The 17,612-nt window shown below is 38.2% G+C and overlaps 1 protein-coding gene across 3 annotated transcripts in view; it reads right to left on the bottom strand.

The window, feature by feature from the left end:
• The window catches only part of PTPRN2 (protein tyrosine phosphatase receptor type N2), a 621,494-nt gene that overhangs the window by 359,703 nt on the left and 244,179 nt on the right, over positions 1-17,612 (bottom strand). For all 3 annotated transcript variants that reach the window (XM_031615965.2, XM_031615966.2, XM_031615967.2), the window contains exon 10: positions 2,553-2,639. In XM_031615965.2, the coding sequence (XP_031471825.2) occupies positions 2,553-2,639 (87 nt within the window). The remainder of the gene's footprint in view (positions 1-2,552; positions 2,640-17,612) is intronic.

Here is a 17,612-nt window from a genome sequence, read left to right as displayed (position 1 = left end):
GCTCTGGGAGCCAAGCCTGAGGCTATGTTGTGAAATGCAGGCCATCGGTTAAAGTTGGCAGGATTGTGAAAGAGAAGATAAGCTGATTACTACCATGCATCAAATAAAATCAAGAACAATCATGGTAATCAGTAGGAACCCATAGAAAAAAGCTGCTGTTCACTTAACCAAACTCCAAGGCAGAGAAAAAAAATAAAAATACATGGAGGAATGAAGGATATCTGCAGACAAAACTACTAAATGTAGTAATGTATTTGTGAATCAGTACCCTTGAAATCACTTTTTGCATAGAATAGGACAAAAAACCTTATCTGAGAATTTAAACAACGTTAAAAAATTCACCACTCACACTCTGTCCTCAGTTTTTATATTATTCCTCTTGAATATGATGGCCTTGTCTGAACTCTGAAATTTGTGGCTCTCATTAAAATGACTTCAATCTGAAATCTGTGCAGTGGTCTAAAAAATTCAGATGTACACTCTTTTCCTTTTCAGAACTCTTGGAAGGGAAAGAGAAAACTGAGAATTTTAATCCAAGCTCACATTCAGGTCAGAGTTCAATCTAATTTAGTTTTCCATATTCCAACCCCTCATAAATTCTTGATCTTAGGATTATTGATATTTTTAAAAGCTAAATCCCTGAGGGGAAAAAAAAAAACCCAAAACACTAGTAAAATAAAATACTTCCTTAGACGTCTCATCCTCACATTTCAATGTGTCAGTGGTGAATTAGGAATACCCATATCATTAGGTCTTTCTCAAAACTCCTCTACAGGAGGCCGTGCAGACAGCAACCAGAGCCTTCCTGTCCATACAGTTTTCCAATGATGGCTAGGTAATGACAACAAAAGAACAAATCCAGAAAACATTAATGCTTTTTTCTAAGGCTTCTACTTCTGCTGCCTGATGTCCACCTTCGTTTTTCTATAGCACTTCATGGGTTTAACCTGAGCTTAAGCACCTCATTTTCTGGACTAAAGGTTTGTTATGGATTAATTATTCCCTAACTTGGGATTTGGGATAACCTTTTACAGATTTATAGATGTGTTAAAAAGGCAAAGATCTATGATGTGCTGATAGACAGAACAGTCTGTCCTGCTTGTAATTATCATTATTTATAATGCACCTTTAAAATACAGACCATATCATACAAGTACTTTTGGTACTGACATATGACTGCATATTAATGGATGCAAAATATTCAGCTTCCCTAAAGTTGCATATTAAGGAAAAGAAAAAAAAAAAAAGTTCATATGTGCTATTTCACTGGAGGGATGTTTTTCATTAAAGAATAAACCTACAGCTCAACAATTGCAATGTTGTTGCAATTTATCAAATGATTAAAAAAAAAAAAAAAGGTTTTACGCTAACAATTAGAAAGATAGGTGAAAGTGCTCTTTTAACATAAATGAATGAAGTTAATGAAGTAGAACCCATTGATTCCAGCAGAGAACTTGTTCTGTGGAATTACCCCTTTGAATGTGCAGCAGGCTTTGATTTATCTGCTAGTATTCAAATTCAAGGTTGAAAATTCTTTTATAAGGAAGGCCATATAACATCATTTTTTTGTAATTACAAAATTCACTTTTCATTAATAGTATATTTCATAAAATACAAGTTACAAAAACAACAACACTACCACCAAAAATGCATCATCTTCAGACCACAGCTAAAAACACAGAGTTAAAAAATATGAATTGCATTCACTGGATCCAAAGGCTAAATATGAGAAGGCACTGCCCTTCAGCAATATGACTCACGGGGAAAACCAAGCAGTCCCAAACACTGAAACATAGGCAGAACCTGGAAGTTACCAAGATAACAGTTATTTTCCGTGCACTGGGATGTGAGTTTTTCCAGCACGCTGTAACAAACCAACCACAGCTGATTCTTTTTTTTCCATTACTTCTCTATCAACCTATTTTATTTAATGAAGGAAAAACTCAAGTTTTATAAAGTAAATGTTCCTATCAAAGTGTTTTCAGAAAATCTCCATTATAATTTTATTTTATTTTTTACCAAACATGGAAAATCATAACCTCCTAACTTAGGTGATTACCATACAGCACATTTATCAGCATAAATCATAAGAAAAGCAGCATTTCAACACAGCTGAACTCCCTGTGACTTGTTAAATGAGTAGCTGTCCAAGCAGCATGACCTAGTGTGCCATGTGCCATACTGAAAGTCAGGAACCAAAGTTTTTCTCCCGCTGTGATTTTGTTTCACCCTCAGCTATGCAGTGTATGATGACTCTTTACTGTACTTGCTTAACCCTTACTCTGTTAAATAAGATGGTTATAGATTTACAGCACTTTGAAGAGATTTTTCCCTATGGGAGCATGGGGTTATTTCAGTCTTTATAGTTTGTATTAAATAATTGTTTCTTAAATTTGTGTAGGGGATGTTATAAAGATCATCAAAATGTTCTTTTGTTTCTGCATATACTCTCATTAATTTTGGCATTAAAGAGAAGTCATTCCATTGTAAGATGAACTATTAAAAAATAATAAATCCAATAAAATAAGAAGAGGCGAATTTCATATACGTACTTAACATCATCGAAGGCACTCATCTGCAGCTTCAGGAGATCTGCCACATCCTTTATTAACTCCAGGCCCTTTTCCACACTCAGGGGGCTGTTGAAAGGGAGCAAGAAAACACAGCGTTACGAAAATGGAACTCATCAATACTTGAGAGGCTAAAAGTCCCAAAAGAGTTATCACCTTGGCCTCATGGAGTCTGAAAGCCACCAGTAACTGTATTCCTGTCACATAGTGATCGTGATATCAAGGGAATTGGGATCAGGTGCTTCTTCAGGCATGATGAATCACCTGAATTTTCCAGCAATAAGACAAACAATAAGGTGTAAATGGAATTGTTAGGAAGTGTAATGGGCCCATGATGCAGCAACCAGTTCATCTCAATCCTCAATAAAAAATGTAATAAAGTAAAAGGACAGAAAGAGAGAAAAGGATTGACGAGACAAGGAGGGAAACAAACAATGAAAGTCAAATTGCAGGCTCAGTAGCAAATGGACAAGGGAAAAGCAAATTTTTAAATTCATTAGTTTTTAAAATGAATCTTTGCCCAGTGAAAGGATACAAAATTATTATGGATTTGAGAGTAAACAATGGAGCAAGGCACACAGTCCAGAGGACACTGATTAGATACACAGGATTTAGTTTGGTGTGCGTATGCACTGCTGACAGAACCCACTTTAAATCTTTTTAACCATTGTCGATGCCACATTTACATTTTTTAATTTAGAAAACAGGTTGCAATCAAGCATAACACAAGAGGACTGCTAGCATTTAAAAAAAAAAAAAAAAAAAGCATTTATCTAGGTGCAAAATATATATTTTAAAAACCTTTAGTATTAGAGTTGCTAAAGCTGTAAAGGTGTATTAAGAACATTCTAACAGACAGACTGTACTTTGTTTAGCTGTTGTTTAGTGCTGTGAAACCAAATAAAAATGTATTTAGAAAGTAAAAAGATTTGAAAATTATATAACAACAACAAATGCAGCATTCTCTAAATTGTGATTATAGAATTATTCTCAACACTGTCAAAACCCCAACACTCATAGCATTAAACCTTACAAGCCTGATACTTATCTGACTTATGCCACTTTAAATCAGAAACAACTTTGATGAAACTAACCCAGGGAAAAAAAAGCTTCTGTATCTTTTCCTTCAAGGGTTTATAACAAGTAAGAGAAGGAGGTGTCAAAAAAGTACGTACTGTTAGACATGATCTTTTCAACTGGACTAAGGGGAAAAAAAGACCTCTCAGAGCTCTGTACCTAGCTTACATTATCTCTGCTTCACAGTGAAAGTTTTTTGAATCTAATTTTATTGCACTGTAATTATGGCCACGGATTTATTTATTGGCTGCAATGAGCGCTGCTTATTTATTTATTTATCTACTGTGCCGGGTTCTGCATGCAGTGCCCTAAGGGCACCTCTATTTAAATAATGGGATGTCTCGTGGATCTTGGTTAGGCTGGAATTGTTCATCCTCCCTTCATGCTAGTAACCCAAAATGCTCAAGAGACCTCCTGTCACACAGGCAGAGGTAGCCCCTCAAGGCACCAGATAAATTTAGAGTTTTTCTAGATGTATGAGACAGAAATGTTCTTGTCTGAAAGTAACAAAAGAATCTGATTGTTTCTGTAAGGAAAAAAATGTACCGTAGATTATTCATAAAAATCCTATATTTCAAGGACTGACAGTGGGCAGAAATGTGATTATTCTCATCACTATGAAAGCAGATTGTCATAGTGACTCAGGGGCTTATGTGTTAATTAAATCTTTTCTCCCAAAGACACTGGCTTAAATTTTACGGAAATGATTGGTGTCAGCAAGCGGGCTTTCACTGTAACAGCAAGTATACACAGAGGTGCAGGGAAAGTCTGCTGCATACATTGATGTCATTTTTTTTTTTTACCAAGGGAGTCACATTTGTAAAATCTCAACCTTCCATTCCTGCTTACCTCCCCTTCCCTGCAAAAGCATTTCCCAACCTCCAAACCAATGTATGCTGCAATGAGTCAGTGAAGTAACAGTAATATGTAATGAGAGCATTTGAATGGTACAACCCAGCAAGAACGTTGGAGAGAAAATGAGAGGGAAAACGGTGCTAGGAAGTCATTCTTCTGCAGGTCTGAACACAGGTTCACAAGCTCTCATTTGGCTAAGAAACTGTTATTCATAACAGCACAGGAGAACTGTGTACTTTTCAAAGGCATGGTGCTATCTGGACGTGTTCAAAGCCAGGCTGCATGGGGCCCTGGACTGCCTGATCTAATGGGTGACAAACCTGTCCATGGCTTGGGGTTGGAACTGGATGGGCTTCAAGGTCTCTTCCAATACAAGTCATTCTATGATTCTAGCATTCCACAATTCTTAGGTATCAGTATTATTATTGATCACATTCTCACATTTGAGGACTCACATTTGAGGACTCACAAGAATTGATTAATTCATGCCCAAGTACCTTCCAGTATCACTTTTACAGTTTCTAAACCTTGCCACATACTAGTACTCCTGATTACTGTTCTGTAACAGCTGTATGGTAGGAGAGTTGAAAATGCCTAATCATTATCCACACTCTATTTCCCTACTACTTTAATTCATATTGCATTTTGTACAGTGTTACACAGTGTGGTGCTTACATAGTGACTGGCTCTAGCTTTACTTATGCTGAGTGAGCACACTGTTCCCAGCAGTATGGCATTAAGCAAACTACCCCAAGCCTAAGAAGAGTGTCCCACCTGTGATAAATGACAAGGAAGAGCTGGCTTCCTCAGATATGGAGAAGGCTGAGGTACTTAATGAGTTCTTTGCCTCCATCTTCATGGCCAGTCAGGCTTCTCACACTTCTCATGTCCCTGAACTTCAAAGCTGAGGTAGAGGGAGCAAAATCCCTCCTAGTCTAAGAGAGGAGTAAATCCAGATTACCTCATGAGGCGGAACACGTACAAGTCTATGGGGTCAGATAACATGAATTCCAGGGTTCTGAAGGAACTGGCTAAACATGGTTCAAAAATGTGCTATCTCTATTGATTGTGAGGATTCGTCCACAATAGAATCAACTAAAAGCAAAGTGTTACATAAAGCAAGAAGTGAAAACAGAACACAACAATTCAGATAAGGAACAAATAGAAGACACTACAGGAAAATATTTTAATAGAAGAAAGTTTCTCTGGATGCAATCATGATGACAAGGCTCAAGTCTTGGAGGAAAAATAAGATTGGAGTAGGGTTCCTACAACTTTATTTGAACTGTTAAGTTTTAGAATCATAGAATCATTTGAGTTTGTAGGGACCTTTTAGATCATTTAGCTCTAACTCCCTTGCTAAAGGCAGGGACACCTCCCTCTAGACCTGGTTGCTCACGCCCCCATCCAGCCTGGCCTTGAAGAGATTTAGATTTTAGTTTCCTAACGCAGGAGAGGACAGAGAGCTGTGTTGTTACGGTCACAGCCCTGCCTGGCTCTGCTCACTCAGAGCAGTGTGGTGCAGTGAGTCTGGGCCATGGCCACTTCATGTCCAGACACAGTGCAACACAGATCCTGCCCATGTAAGTTTTCCTTTGAGCCTGTGATAATATATTTCACTACACCAGCAATGGTAAACTCTTAAAGAGAAATCACAACTTGCAAAGGACTCAGAGATAAAAAGCATATACTGGAAAAAAGAAAAGCAACATGACCTACACATGGGTGCTCTTTATGTCTTGAGGATGTGTAACCTTCATTTTGTTAAAGAAAATTAATGGGTTCTGGTGTATCCTTAACACTCCTTGATTTTTTCAATTTTTTTTTAATTGCCTTGAGAGATTCTCAACACTTCCAGGAAAGGTTTTAGCTTTAGGAACAAAAAACCTCTGGATGGCATAGCACCTTTTTGAAGATCATACAGCTTCTGATGGCCAAGATCTTGAGAGTTGGAATCATAAAATCACTGATGTTGGAAAAGACCTTCAAGATCATCTACTCCAACCATCAGTTCATCACCACCATTCCTGCTAAACCATGTCCCTAAGTGCCACATCTAAACATCTCTTGTCCACCTCCAGGGACAATGACTCCATCACTTCCTTGAGCAGTCTGATCCAATGCATTACCACTTTTTCAGAGAAGAAATTCTTTCTATTATCCAACCTGAATCTCTCCTGGCTCAACTTAGAGCCATTCCCTCTTGTCCTATCACTGTTACCTGGGAAAAGAGGCCAACCCCCACGTCACCACAACCTTCTTTGAGGTAGCTGTGGAGAGCAATAACATCCCCCCTGAGCCTCCTCTTCTCCAGACTAAACAGTCCCAGTTCCCTCAGCCACTCCTTCTAAGCCTTGTGTTCCAGACACTTCATAGCTTCGTTGCCTACTTCAGACAAGCTCCAGAGCCTCAGTGTCTCTCTTGTAGTGAGAGGTCCAAAACAGAGTGCAGTACTTGAGATGCAGAGGGAATGTCACTTCCCTAGTCCTGCTGGCAACACAATTTCTGATACTATATATGCTTCCTATCCTGTGTGGTTTCCTATAATTTCACTAGCCGTAGATTTCTCTTTTGCATTTTTAAGTTAACTGTGTTAAGACATAGAGCAGCTGAGATTGGAAGGCACCTCTGGGTCCGTGTGGCCCAACTTCTGCCCTAGAGCAGGTCTTTTTCAGGTTTCTGGCTCCAGTTCTATACAGCTAGAAAGACAAAGGGAGGGTCAGAAAGCATGTAAAATTCATTCATAAATAACTTTCTTTTCTTGCTTTGCCTCTTAATGTAATCTCTTTCTGTAAGTTCTAGCCTAAATATTATTTTCAATGACAAATTCAAACCCTACAGAATCAGTAGCCAAAGTCTGTTTTACCAGATTCCAATTGCTATGTCATATTATTTGCAGAATATACTTTGTTTGATAAATTTTAATGACAATGAAGAAATAAAGGGGGAATAAAATATAAATATTTCCTTTGGGGTTTATGTAGATACATATTTTCAAGTCTGGCACAGAATCATCTGAAAAATGCTGTTTTTGTTTAATCTCACATTGCAGCACACAGCACTTGCACTGAACTACTTATATCTGCTAGAGCATATGGCTTATATCTCTGCTAACCACAGACAACATTGTATGGTAGTACTACATCATTCCTTCAGATGTAATGACCTCCCAGCTGACTGAAAGATTTTGATGTCATGATGTTAAATCATGACAAAACTATTTAAACTATGAGAAAACTAAATAGCCCAATACATAGCTACTTGCCTGTACTAAAATTCACAATAAGGACAGCTCTTTTTAACTTCATCAGGAGTGTTATCTAACAAGAAAAGCAGATCTGGACTACAAAGCTCTTTTATTTAGGGATGGATCTTAAATTAAAGTGCAGGAATAAATATCCCTTTACCTTAATGCGAGCTGCTGAGCACTTCTGAAAATTAAGTAATCCATTTAAATTCTCAAGAGCAGACTTGGGAGACCAACTTTATGTAATTGTTAAAACCTTTCCAGAAATTGTACTGGACACTGGATACAGGACAATTAGATTGTCTGGTGAAAATAATAATCCATATCTTCCAATATCTAAATCCATCCTCGTGAGGGAGTTGAAAACAGAAATAATTTAAGGAACAGTCCACTTACAAAGGTAATTCAAATAATAGGACATTGGATTATAATCTTCCTCTGCCACTGTCTATTAAAGATTTTCTTCATTTGCTCAATTTGTAACAAAAACATAGGGTTGAGGAGTTATTTCTAAAATTTGGTTCCACAGAGTTGGCACAACCTAGAGCAATCACATTAAGTGATTTCCTTCTCAATTACTGCTTCATATAGTTTGTTACCCTATTTTTCCACATGTAGAACTATCTCATTATCTTCAATGGTTTTATACATAAATGAGAATATCTGCTGATAAATAAAAGATGAATGAAGAAAAAGAGGCCTTAATCAGGTGACCTTGGTCAAGACGCCTTCCTCAATTTCAACATCTGTAAAATGAAGGGAATGATACCAGCTTTTTTGCCAGATGACTAGTATTGCTACTTAAAAGACTTGCATGCCTTCTGGATCTAAGAATAAAAAGAGTAGCACTATTAGCAGTCCCTAAAAGCTAAACATATCTCCTCCCTATCAAACATGGAGAAGATATTGTGGTAACAAAGACCAAGTAACATGAAAATTAGTTTTTAATTACTAGAAAAATTTCCCTACCAAAAATATTGTTCTAAATTATTTCAGCATGGGGTACTGGCTGTCTTCAGAACCCAACTGACTAATTTCACGTCATGTTTAAAGCACCTGGATCCAAGTGAACATAACTTGTCCCTCACTGCTGAGTTGGCAGCCTTGCAAAACAGCTGCTGTGGGAAAACGGAGTAGTGTCAAGAACTTTGTGACCAGACATGCCTCACACATGGCCAATTAAACCACTCCCCCGAAAAAGTAGTGCTGAATATTGTATGCTGATCTTGATACCAGGTAAGCTTCACACCACACTTATTCAAACAGTGCTGCAGATGGATGCCACATTCCCAAGAAATAACCTATAAATCAGAAAAGTGAATACAACCAGTTTGAATAATGAATTGCATATTTTTGACCTGGACCTAATGGTTTATTCATTCAAGTCTCAAGGCTTCCACTTCTGGTTATAGAACAAGAAAGAAACATGTAAATGAAGAAACAGGAGGAGTTCTGCAGGGAGGGACAGTGGCAGCATGGCCAGCTCTGCATGCTGAGTTAAATGGAGCTCAGATTCTAATAAAAGCCAGTGGGCAATGTCAAAGGGAACAAGAGAAGGAGCAGCAGTAAACAATGATGAAAACTATATGTTCTGTATTTCCCAACATGCCTGTCAAAACAATCCCATAAATTGATCCATTTAGGTCGCAAAAAATCTGATCCAGTTATACAGATGGTTTGACTGCTCACATTTGCCAAACCTGCTCCCAGAAAGGAGACCAGCATGTAGCTCAAAGTTACACTGAGGTTACGTCAGTCTCACAAGCAGTTGCTCTCATTCGCTTTTCCTTCTCCCAACTGCCAAGTGTCTTCGAAAACCCACTCACTGAACTCTGAAATTCTCCCTTAGTGCCATCATTCAAATTATGTATTGTCTTTACCAGACTGTACCTAGTGCCCTTCCAATATTCTGTTTAGCAATTGTAATGCAGCGATATAATGGACATCCAGTCAGCCTTGTCATATTAGTTCAATTGAATCATTTTCTGCAAAAATGAAGAATAATCTACAGTACAGAAATAGGCTTGACATTGGGAATAGCACTCCTTAAACCTAAATGTCAGTCCAATCCCCACTGAAATCATAAGTAAGGTAGGATTCAATCCACCTGTTTTTTTTTTTTGTTTTTTTTTTAAATCAGGACATAGGCAAAGAAGTCCAATTCACCCATTTTTGAGAGTGCTGAGCACCGTGCCAAAATTACAAGGCATTTATCTACAGCCAGAAAGTTGCCTGAGTGCTTAAATACAGCCCTGTCAGCAGCATCAGAAAGCTCTGCAGTAGTAGGTGCCACTCTTAAAACCAGCCTCTCTTTTGCTGTCCACATTCAAGTACAACGGCATCTTCACTCCACCTATTTCTCATTGAGAAGGTTCAAAAATTGGTTACATTTGTGCTCAACTTGAGTTGAACCCACATTTCAACTGAAGGTGGGAAGAACCTGAACATAGCACCTAAGGCTTTTATGGAGAGAGATTTTTTATTTAGTCTCTTTACTTTAAAATCGTTTCAAATGTTTACTTATGTAAAACACACACATACTTGAAAACCATTTGGGACAGCAGCATTCCCTTCTCCTGACTGATGTGAGTTACGGTCACGTTCTCTCTTGCATGTCATCCATCTTCGGCCGTCATTTCTATGCCTAAAGATGAAACACTGAGCCATCAAGAGGATGACAGACAGACCTATCCCTTAGGACTAGTACCCAGAGCACCCTACTATAATGTAGCAGCTAAAACTGCTTGGAGTAAGTTCTGTAAGGTTTCCTCCACTTCCTGCATCACTTTCTAAGCCCTGCAGTAGTAAGGGAAAGACAGGCAGGGACACTCCACAAGGTGCTTTTCAGCACAGGAATGTAAGATATGGTGGAGCCCAGAATAACCTACTGGTTTGGTATGTCTCTGTGAGGCAGGAAAACACCTAGAAGTCTGGGCTATCTTCTGGAGTCTCACAAAGTCCCTTCTAAATAGAAGAGGAGAAGAGGTGCCAGAATCTCCTCATGTGGATATGTATTAATTTGTCCCTCAAAGAACTCAGTGATATCATGGGAAAAGCACAACGTCCTCATCCCTGGGGAAGACGTGTAGTTCAGCACTTGAATAAGACAGTCTGGCCTTCACCCTGAATACTTAAATAACTGCCATTTTAGCTTAAAACCTAGAAATATTTCTTAAAAGGAAAAGGCACTAACTGCAGAGATAAGAAGAAAAATGCTCTTTGAAAGCCCAAGTCATGTTGATTCATTTACTTCCAGTAATCAACTTTAATAAACTTTAATTGAGAGGTAAGTGTAGACTATGCCATGTGGTGGCTCATTTCCCTAGAAGTTAACTGAGACTTGAGCGCAAAACATAATTCTGTTGGTCTTGGTGCCTTTGTATTTGAGCACTTATATCTAAGATTTTTAAGAAATTATTAACACTGCAGCATCTTTCATGCAGCTCTTCTTTTTAGTGCTGATCTTAGATATTTTTTTATTCACGAGGCTTTTATTTTTCTAAAAACTGAATTTTAAGATAGATACATTCTTTAGTTTAATAATAATTACTTCGGTTTAATAATTACTTAACAAAGTTCCACCTGGCCATTCTTCAGTGTTGTCTGGGTATTGACATCAAACTGATTTCCCTTAATTAACGGTGCAGTGGTCTATTAACAGTATCAATTTCTTAATATGCAGCACAGTTTCCTTAATGCCAAAGATAGAAAGGTAAATCCCCCCCAGATAAATAAATAAATAAATAAATATATTAACAACTATAAACAAAGTTCAGAAATACTGGTCTGAAATACCACACAGAATGCTTTAGAGAGTCCAGTGTGCAAGAGGCCACATTTAGGATGAATAAAGCTGAGGATTAGATTGTTTAGGCTGGTAAAGCTATTAGGCAGCAGCACGAACATTGATTAGGCTGCAAGCAAACATCTTGCTGATGGGCAACCAGCAGGAGCAACCTGGCCAGCTCTAGCACAGACTGTAGTGGAGCCAGAACACCAGACTACCTTTCTTTGAGCAAGGAGTGAGTATACCAAGTATAACTGCTCTGCCTACTATAAGTAGTCAAGAGAAAAGGAGAGGGGAGAACAATTTCCTCTTTCTGGTATTGAGATCATGAATAAGTGAGAAGAGCAATTGCTGCAGGCAGCAGATCTCCAGCAGTACATGGTCTTTATAAGGGCATATAGCAACAGTATGAGGGGAGATGGCTTTAAACTGGAAGAGGGTAGATTTAGACTAGATATCAAGAAAAAACTCATTACTGTGAGGGCGATGAGGCACTGGCACAGGTTGCCCATTGAGGCTGTGAATGCCCCCTCTTGGAAGCATTGAAGGACAGGATGGAAGGGAGTGTGAGCAACCTGGTCTAGAGGGAGGTGTCCCTGCCTGTAGCAGGGGGTTGGAACTAGATGATCTTAAAGGTCCCTTCCAAACCAAACCATTCTATGATTCTATGCTAACTCCAGTCTTTGAATCAGATCTCAGCAACAGATGTGAGCACAAGAATAGGAGGTTGTGTTACACAACCTTATACATGCTACTGCCTGATTTTAGCAAGCCAGCTGTAAATCATGAGAGTCTGAAAATAAAGCTAAAAAAAAAAAAAAAGAAAATGAAATCCAAGATAATGTTGGAAAAGTTCTTAAGAAGGAGGGTGAGAGATGTGATTTTTGAAATACAGCTTTGTAAGGACTAACTACAGAACAGCCTATCCTGAGATAATGCTGTGATAAACAGAAACCTTTTGTTCTTTAGTTCTTTTTTTTCTCTTGAGCACTGCTTCATTCACACTGCTAAAAGTGAAGAAAGCAAGATGTTAAGGAAATCATCCAGTGACAGTTTTCAACACTGGTCTCAATTCTCTGAGGAAAAAGTTAGAGGTGTGAGACTTGCTACGAAATTGCTGGTATGCTGGCAGCTGCCCAAAGCCCACTCAGAAAGGTACAGGGACCCTGACCTAATAAATCATAACATTACATAAGAAAAACCAGATTCTATCTGATCACTGATCTGACTCTAGAGGCACTGTAACAGTAACATTTTTTCCTTATATGCACCTTGTGTAATGCATGTACCATGTGTTTCAAGATTAGGATGCTACTCTCAGCTGCACACTCTGTCTCCATGCTCATAGCATTGCAGCCTGGGCAAAGACTGGAGAGAGATCAGGAATCAGCACTTCCTACCCTTCTGAACAAAGAATATTCCTTCTGAAAATAAATAAGTAGAATTATCACTTTCTTCTACAGTAACTGAATATGCATGTACTCATCACTTCTTAAAATCTCTATCTTTCTAAAAAATCATCCTGCTGAATTGTTGACCTCAATGATATATTGACTGGTTTGTATTTTAGAAATGGACAACCTAATTCAGGATTTGAGTGCCTTCTCTTAAATTTTCATGTCTGAAAACATGGGCCACCATACCAGTGGCAGGATTTATGCATCTAAACAGCTTTTTTTTTTTAAATTTTCCATTGCCTCAGAGCTCAGAGTATGAGGAGTTTTAAGAATATCTTTTTTTTTTTTCTATTTTTCTTTTCCCAGAAGGACTATTTTTGTTAATGTCTATTATTCTGTCACACTTATTCGAGCTGGATTTCATCTACCATTGTGCTCCTTAATCCCTCAATGTATTTAAATCCATCTGGAATTTTTCTAAATCCTCCATAGTTCTTCCTAACAGAGACAATTTGCCCATGGGGTACCACTAATCCCTCTACACGCTGAGAAGCAGCAGTTCATGACGAATCTTTCCCTCCTATCTCATAACCAGTTCTTAATCCGCAGAGACGCCGTGGCCCTTGCTCTGTGAGTCACACTCCTTAAAGTTGGTATGAAGAGCATCCCATTTATCTCCTGTTGATTTGGAGGGCAGGTACAACTTGTGGTTTTGCTGCAACAGCAGCTTTTCTCTCGGGAGAGGCTGATGCATCTCCTCAGAAGGCACTTTGTTTCCTCGGGGCTCCTGGGACCAATGCTGTCACAGAAGTAAAGAGAGAAACTCTGGCACGGTCCTCTGGAGGTGGAAGCACACAAGTCTTTTGATAGAAATAGCTAAGACATAAGATGGAAGTGGTTTATCACTAATATGGTTTCAGAGTCTGAGATCACAGCACAGAGAAGCTGAAAACAATACTAGGAAACTTTTTATTTTAAGGAAACAGCTTTTTTTTCCCTCTCTTACCCCCCCTCCTCCCCCCCCCCCGGGTTGTTAAATACTGTAACATGCAACATAATGGGAAATTCAGTTACAGAAGTGTGAAATAAAAGGATATGAACCTTTCTTTGTATGCAAAGTTCAATAGTAACAGAAGAATGGAAGAGTTACATCACAGAAAAGGGACAGAGCATTAACAAAAGTCCTCAAGAAAATCTAAGTTCCATCCTTCCATTGATTCCTGTGTCCAGGAATCTGGCTTCATGATGCTTTTCCTCAAGCATCGTGCTTTTCCTCCTGTCTGACTCCACAGGACACTTACCAAACCAGCTGATCTACTCACAAGAGGATTTGCATTCCGGAGGAAAGTCACCGTATTTGCCAAAGAGGGAATAAATGATGTCAGCTACACATATCCCATGGAAGAAGTGAATGCTCCTGCATGGCTGCATGGCGGTGGGACTATCCCATCCTCATTAAGTTTGAAAAAAAACAATATAAACTATTGAATTCTGCCTTCTACAAATCTTACTTTTCATTTCCTAGACACAAAGGGAGTCTCACAACAAGAAAGTCTCCATACAACAGAGGATAAACTGAGACATTAAAGGGCATCTTTTCAGGATGCAGAGGAAGTACAGCGAGGACTACTGGAACATTTTAACATCAAAGTAATTCATAGCTACCATTATATTCTATCTGAGCCCACCAAGCCTAAAGGATCTTTAGACACCAAAATTGTATTTACTTTTCTTTTCTGGAAGTGCCCCTGAGAATAACCCACATGGCTTGCTATAATGAAAGTCCTGGGCACTGATGTTTCGTCAAGTCCATGGTGTTACAACACTTGCCTTGTCTGTCTGAGTTTAAGTCTTTTGTCTGTGTTCCAGTGTAGCTTCATGTATCTTGAAGTACTCGTCTCCAGTATGTACTGAGAAAAGAAATGAATTTCAGCACTAACTCATCCTGTACCTCAAATTCAGTTATATCATAATGAATTTTGTAAATAATTCATATTTATTCAGGACTGATGAAAGCAACCCAATAACGTCAGAGCACAGAGCTACTCACTGGGTTGTTGGAGAGCAGCCTGATGTCACAACACTGTGACTGTAAACCTGTTAAGGACACTGCAATTTTATTTCTTTAGTTTGTTTTAATATGTTTTTTTTTCATTGGCTTCATTGGCCCTTAAACCTTTTTAAACTTTCTTTTTTTTTTTTGACAGCTCAGCAAATTCCCACTTTCCATATTTTTTTCCATCTTTTTCCACCACAAATGAGTGTGAATTTAAACCCCTTAATACGGACAGATTCAAGTCCAGACCAATTTGTAACACAGATGACACCTGGTAAAAATCAATAGCAGTGGTAAGGCTATGAAGGTCAGAGTGATAACGGCATTGTGGAAACACAAGAGTGATTGAGAAGTCAAGAAGGATCACCTCTCTGGAGTTATAATTGAAGTGTGACCCTGTTCCAGCCTGTGCCTGTATTGTTCCAAATAAGCAGTACCTCCAGCTATGTTAATAGTGACAAATTCATACAGACATGCTGTTAATGGCAAAAACATGGAAATAATGGCAGTAATCTGTGCCATAATGATGATATCCTCCTTTCCAAGACTGGATTCCATCAAAGCACTCCTTAATGCATTTTTAAGCTGAATGTTTGAAGCAGTGATGGAGTTTACTTGTCATAAACCCTAATGCTCTGATAGAAAAAAAGCCTTGACAAAGCAGGATTGTTTTTTAAAATCAAGTTATTTATAAGTAATTAATAAATGAGATTGAGTTCAGTTGGTGATATATATTTTAATGGGCTTTTGACTTTTCGTATATTCCCTACCCTAATATCACCAAAAATGTTTTTCCTTCAAGATAACTTAAAAGCCCAGACCAAATTACAATGCAGATTGTTTAAATTTCAAAAGATGAAGTATGTCCACCAGCCTGGTGCTCAAAGAAGGAAAATAAAGAAACACAAACGTTTCTGTAAGATACCAAAATGTTCAACATTTAAAAAATTGACTTTTTCTAAAACTCAATCTCCATTCTATCAATAAATTAAGTCTGAATTTTTCTCTCCATCAGACACACCATAATCTGAAGATTGCAGCACACCTGCTTCTAAAACAGCAAGTGGAAATATCTGCTCAATAGTAAAATTAAATTATTTTCTCTGTTCTGATTTATTCTTAGTGTTCTGAATTCGTCCTCACTGATCTTCTCCTTGTGAAGCATTTTCTTGCATGTCATATAAATGATTTAGAGTGAGATAAAAATGACTTCATTCTAATTTTTAGTGGTCAGATGTTTACATTGTATACATGTTATCTGAGTCAAGAAATTTCAAAAATTTATCGGGCATGAAAATCAAATTATTGTATGTTTATAGCTGGACCTCCCAGAACTGAGCAAAACACTGATGAAAAAGTGCTAGTAGATAATGGATTGCATTATAATTCATTTTGATGAATTCACTGGAATTCCAACTTTTGTTTTTCTCCTTTTCACGCATTCCAAAAGGTTAATATTTGTCACTCTTTTAAAATGATTTACATGGTAATTACCAGAAAAACACTGTAATGGACTAGAAGGATTGACCATATGGAATTGTGAGATACTGCATTGTCTCAGATGTTTTATGTCTACCACTGTTACAGAAGCAAAACACAGCTTAGCACCCCATCCCTATGATAAGAAACATGTAACCCAATGAGTAAAGTTCTGTAGCATGGAGACAGCAGAGCAGCATGAACCTACATAAGAGGCTGCGGTGCCTCTGCACTGGCTGCAAGTCCATGAGACCCAAAGAAGAGATGCTAATGCAGAAGAGAAGACATGGAAAGAGAAAATGGTGGATCTAGGAACATTTTTCAGAACACCAGCAATATTTATTTGTTCAGTTGAGCAGAGAGATACAAATGTGAGCTAGTCACTGTGGCACTCCTGGGACTCCAGGTGCACTGCTAAAATTACCCAGTGCATTTCAACTGTTCAAGGGACCAGACTCAGTGCCATTATTCTGTGTCATGGATCAGTTGGTCACCAGTTAAATCGAGCCAAAATCTGGCTCTGGATGTTCCTCTAAAGCTGAATCACAAAGCTTGACCCACTAGCAAACAATGCAAAACATCTGGAGAAGTGAAAAGAGGAATAAATGGGAGCTTGGATGGACTCTTGTGAAGTTATCTACATCAGCAGGTTCTGGGGTAAGATAATTTAACATATTTTGGAATCACAGAAGCGAAGGGTAAAAGAAGTAGAACAGGCTGTCATACCATCTCTGCACATAAAACAAAGAAGAAATTAAAAATACTCAAAGCTGAATTCTTATACTCAAAAAGCTATGCACAGCCACTGTTTTTCTGCTATTTTCTTGTGCATTAAGAAGATGCATGAAGTATAATTTTCCTGTGAGAATGTATAACATCAGAATTAAGGTGAAACAGTGCATTAAAGCAGTGATGTGAAGGATGCGATTTCTGCCACTGAGAATCACAATGATACTGAAGGATTAAAGAGGAAAAAATGATTTTGTGTCTAAAAAGCACTAGGGAGTGTGAATAACTACATGGGAACAGCTAACCAAGGAATATTCTACATTTACTTCTGTATAGTGGTTGTGGTGCACAGACAATGACAGAATTGCTTCTCATCGATAAATTCATAGGCAAGTATTTTCTACTTGCATTATTT

This window comes from Phasianus colchicus, chromosome 6 (assembly GCF_987193195.1).
Source record: "Phasianus colchicus chromosome 6, bPhaCol1.hap1.1, whole genome shotgun sequence".
NCBI lineage: Eukaryota > Metazoa > Chordata > Aves > Galliformes > Phasianidae > Phasianus > Phasianus colchicus.
This window is presented reverse-complemented; position numbering and strand designations above follow the sequence as displayed.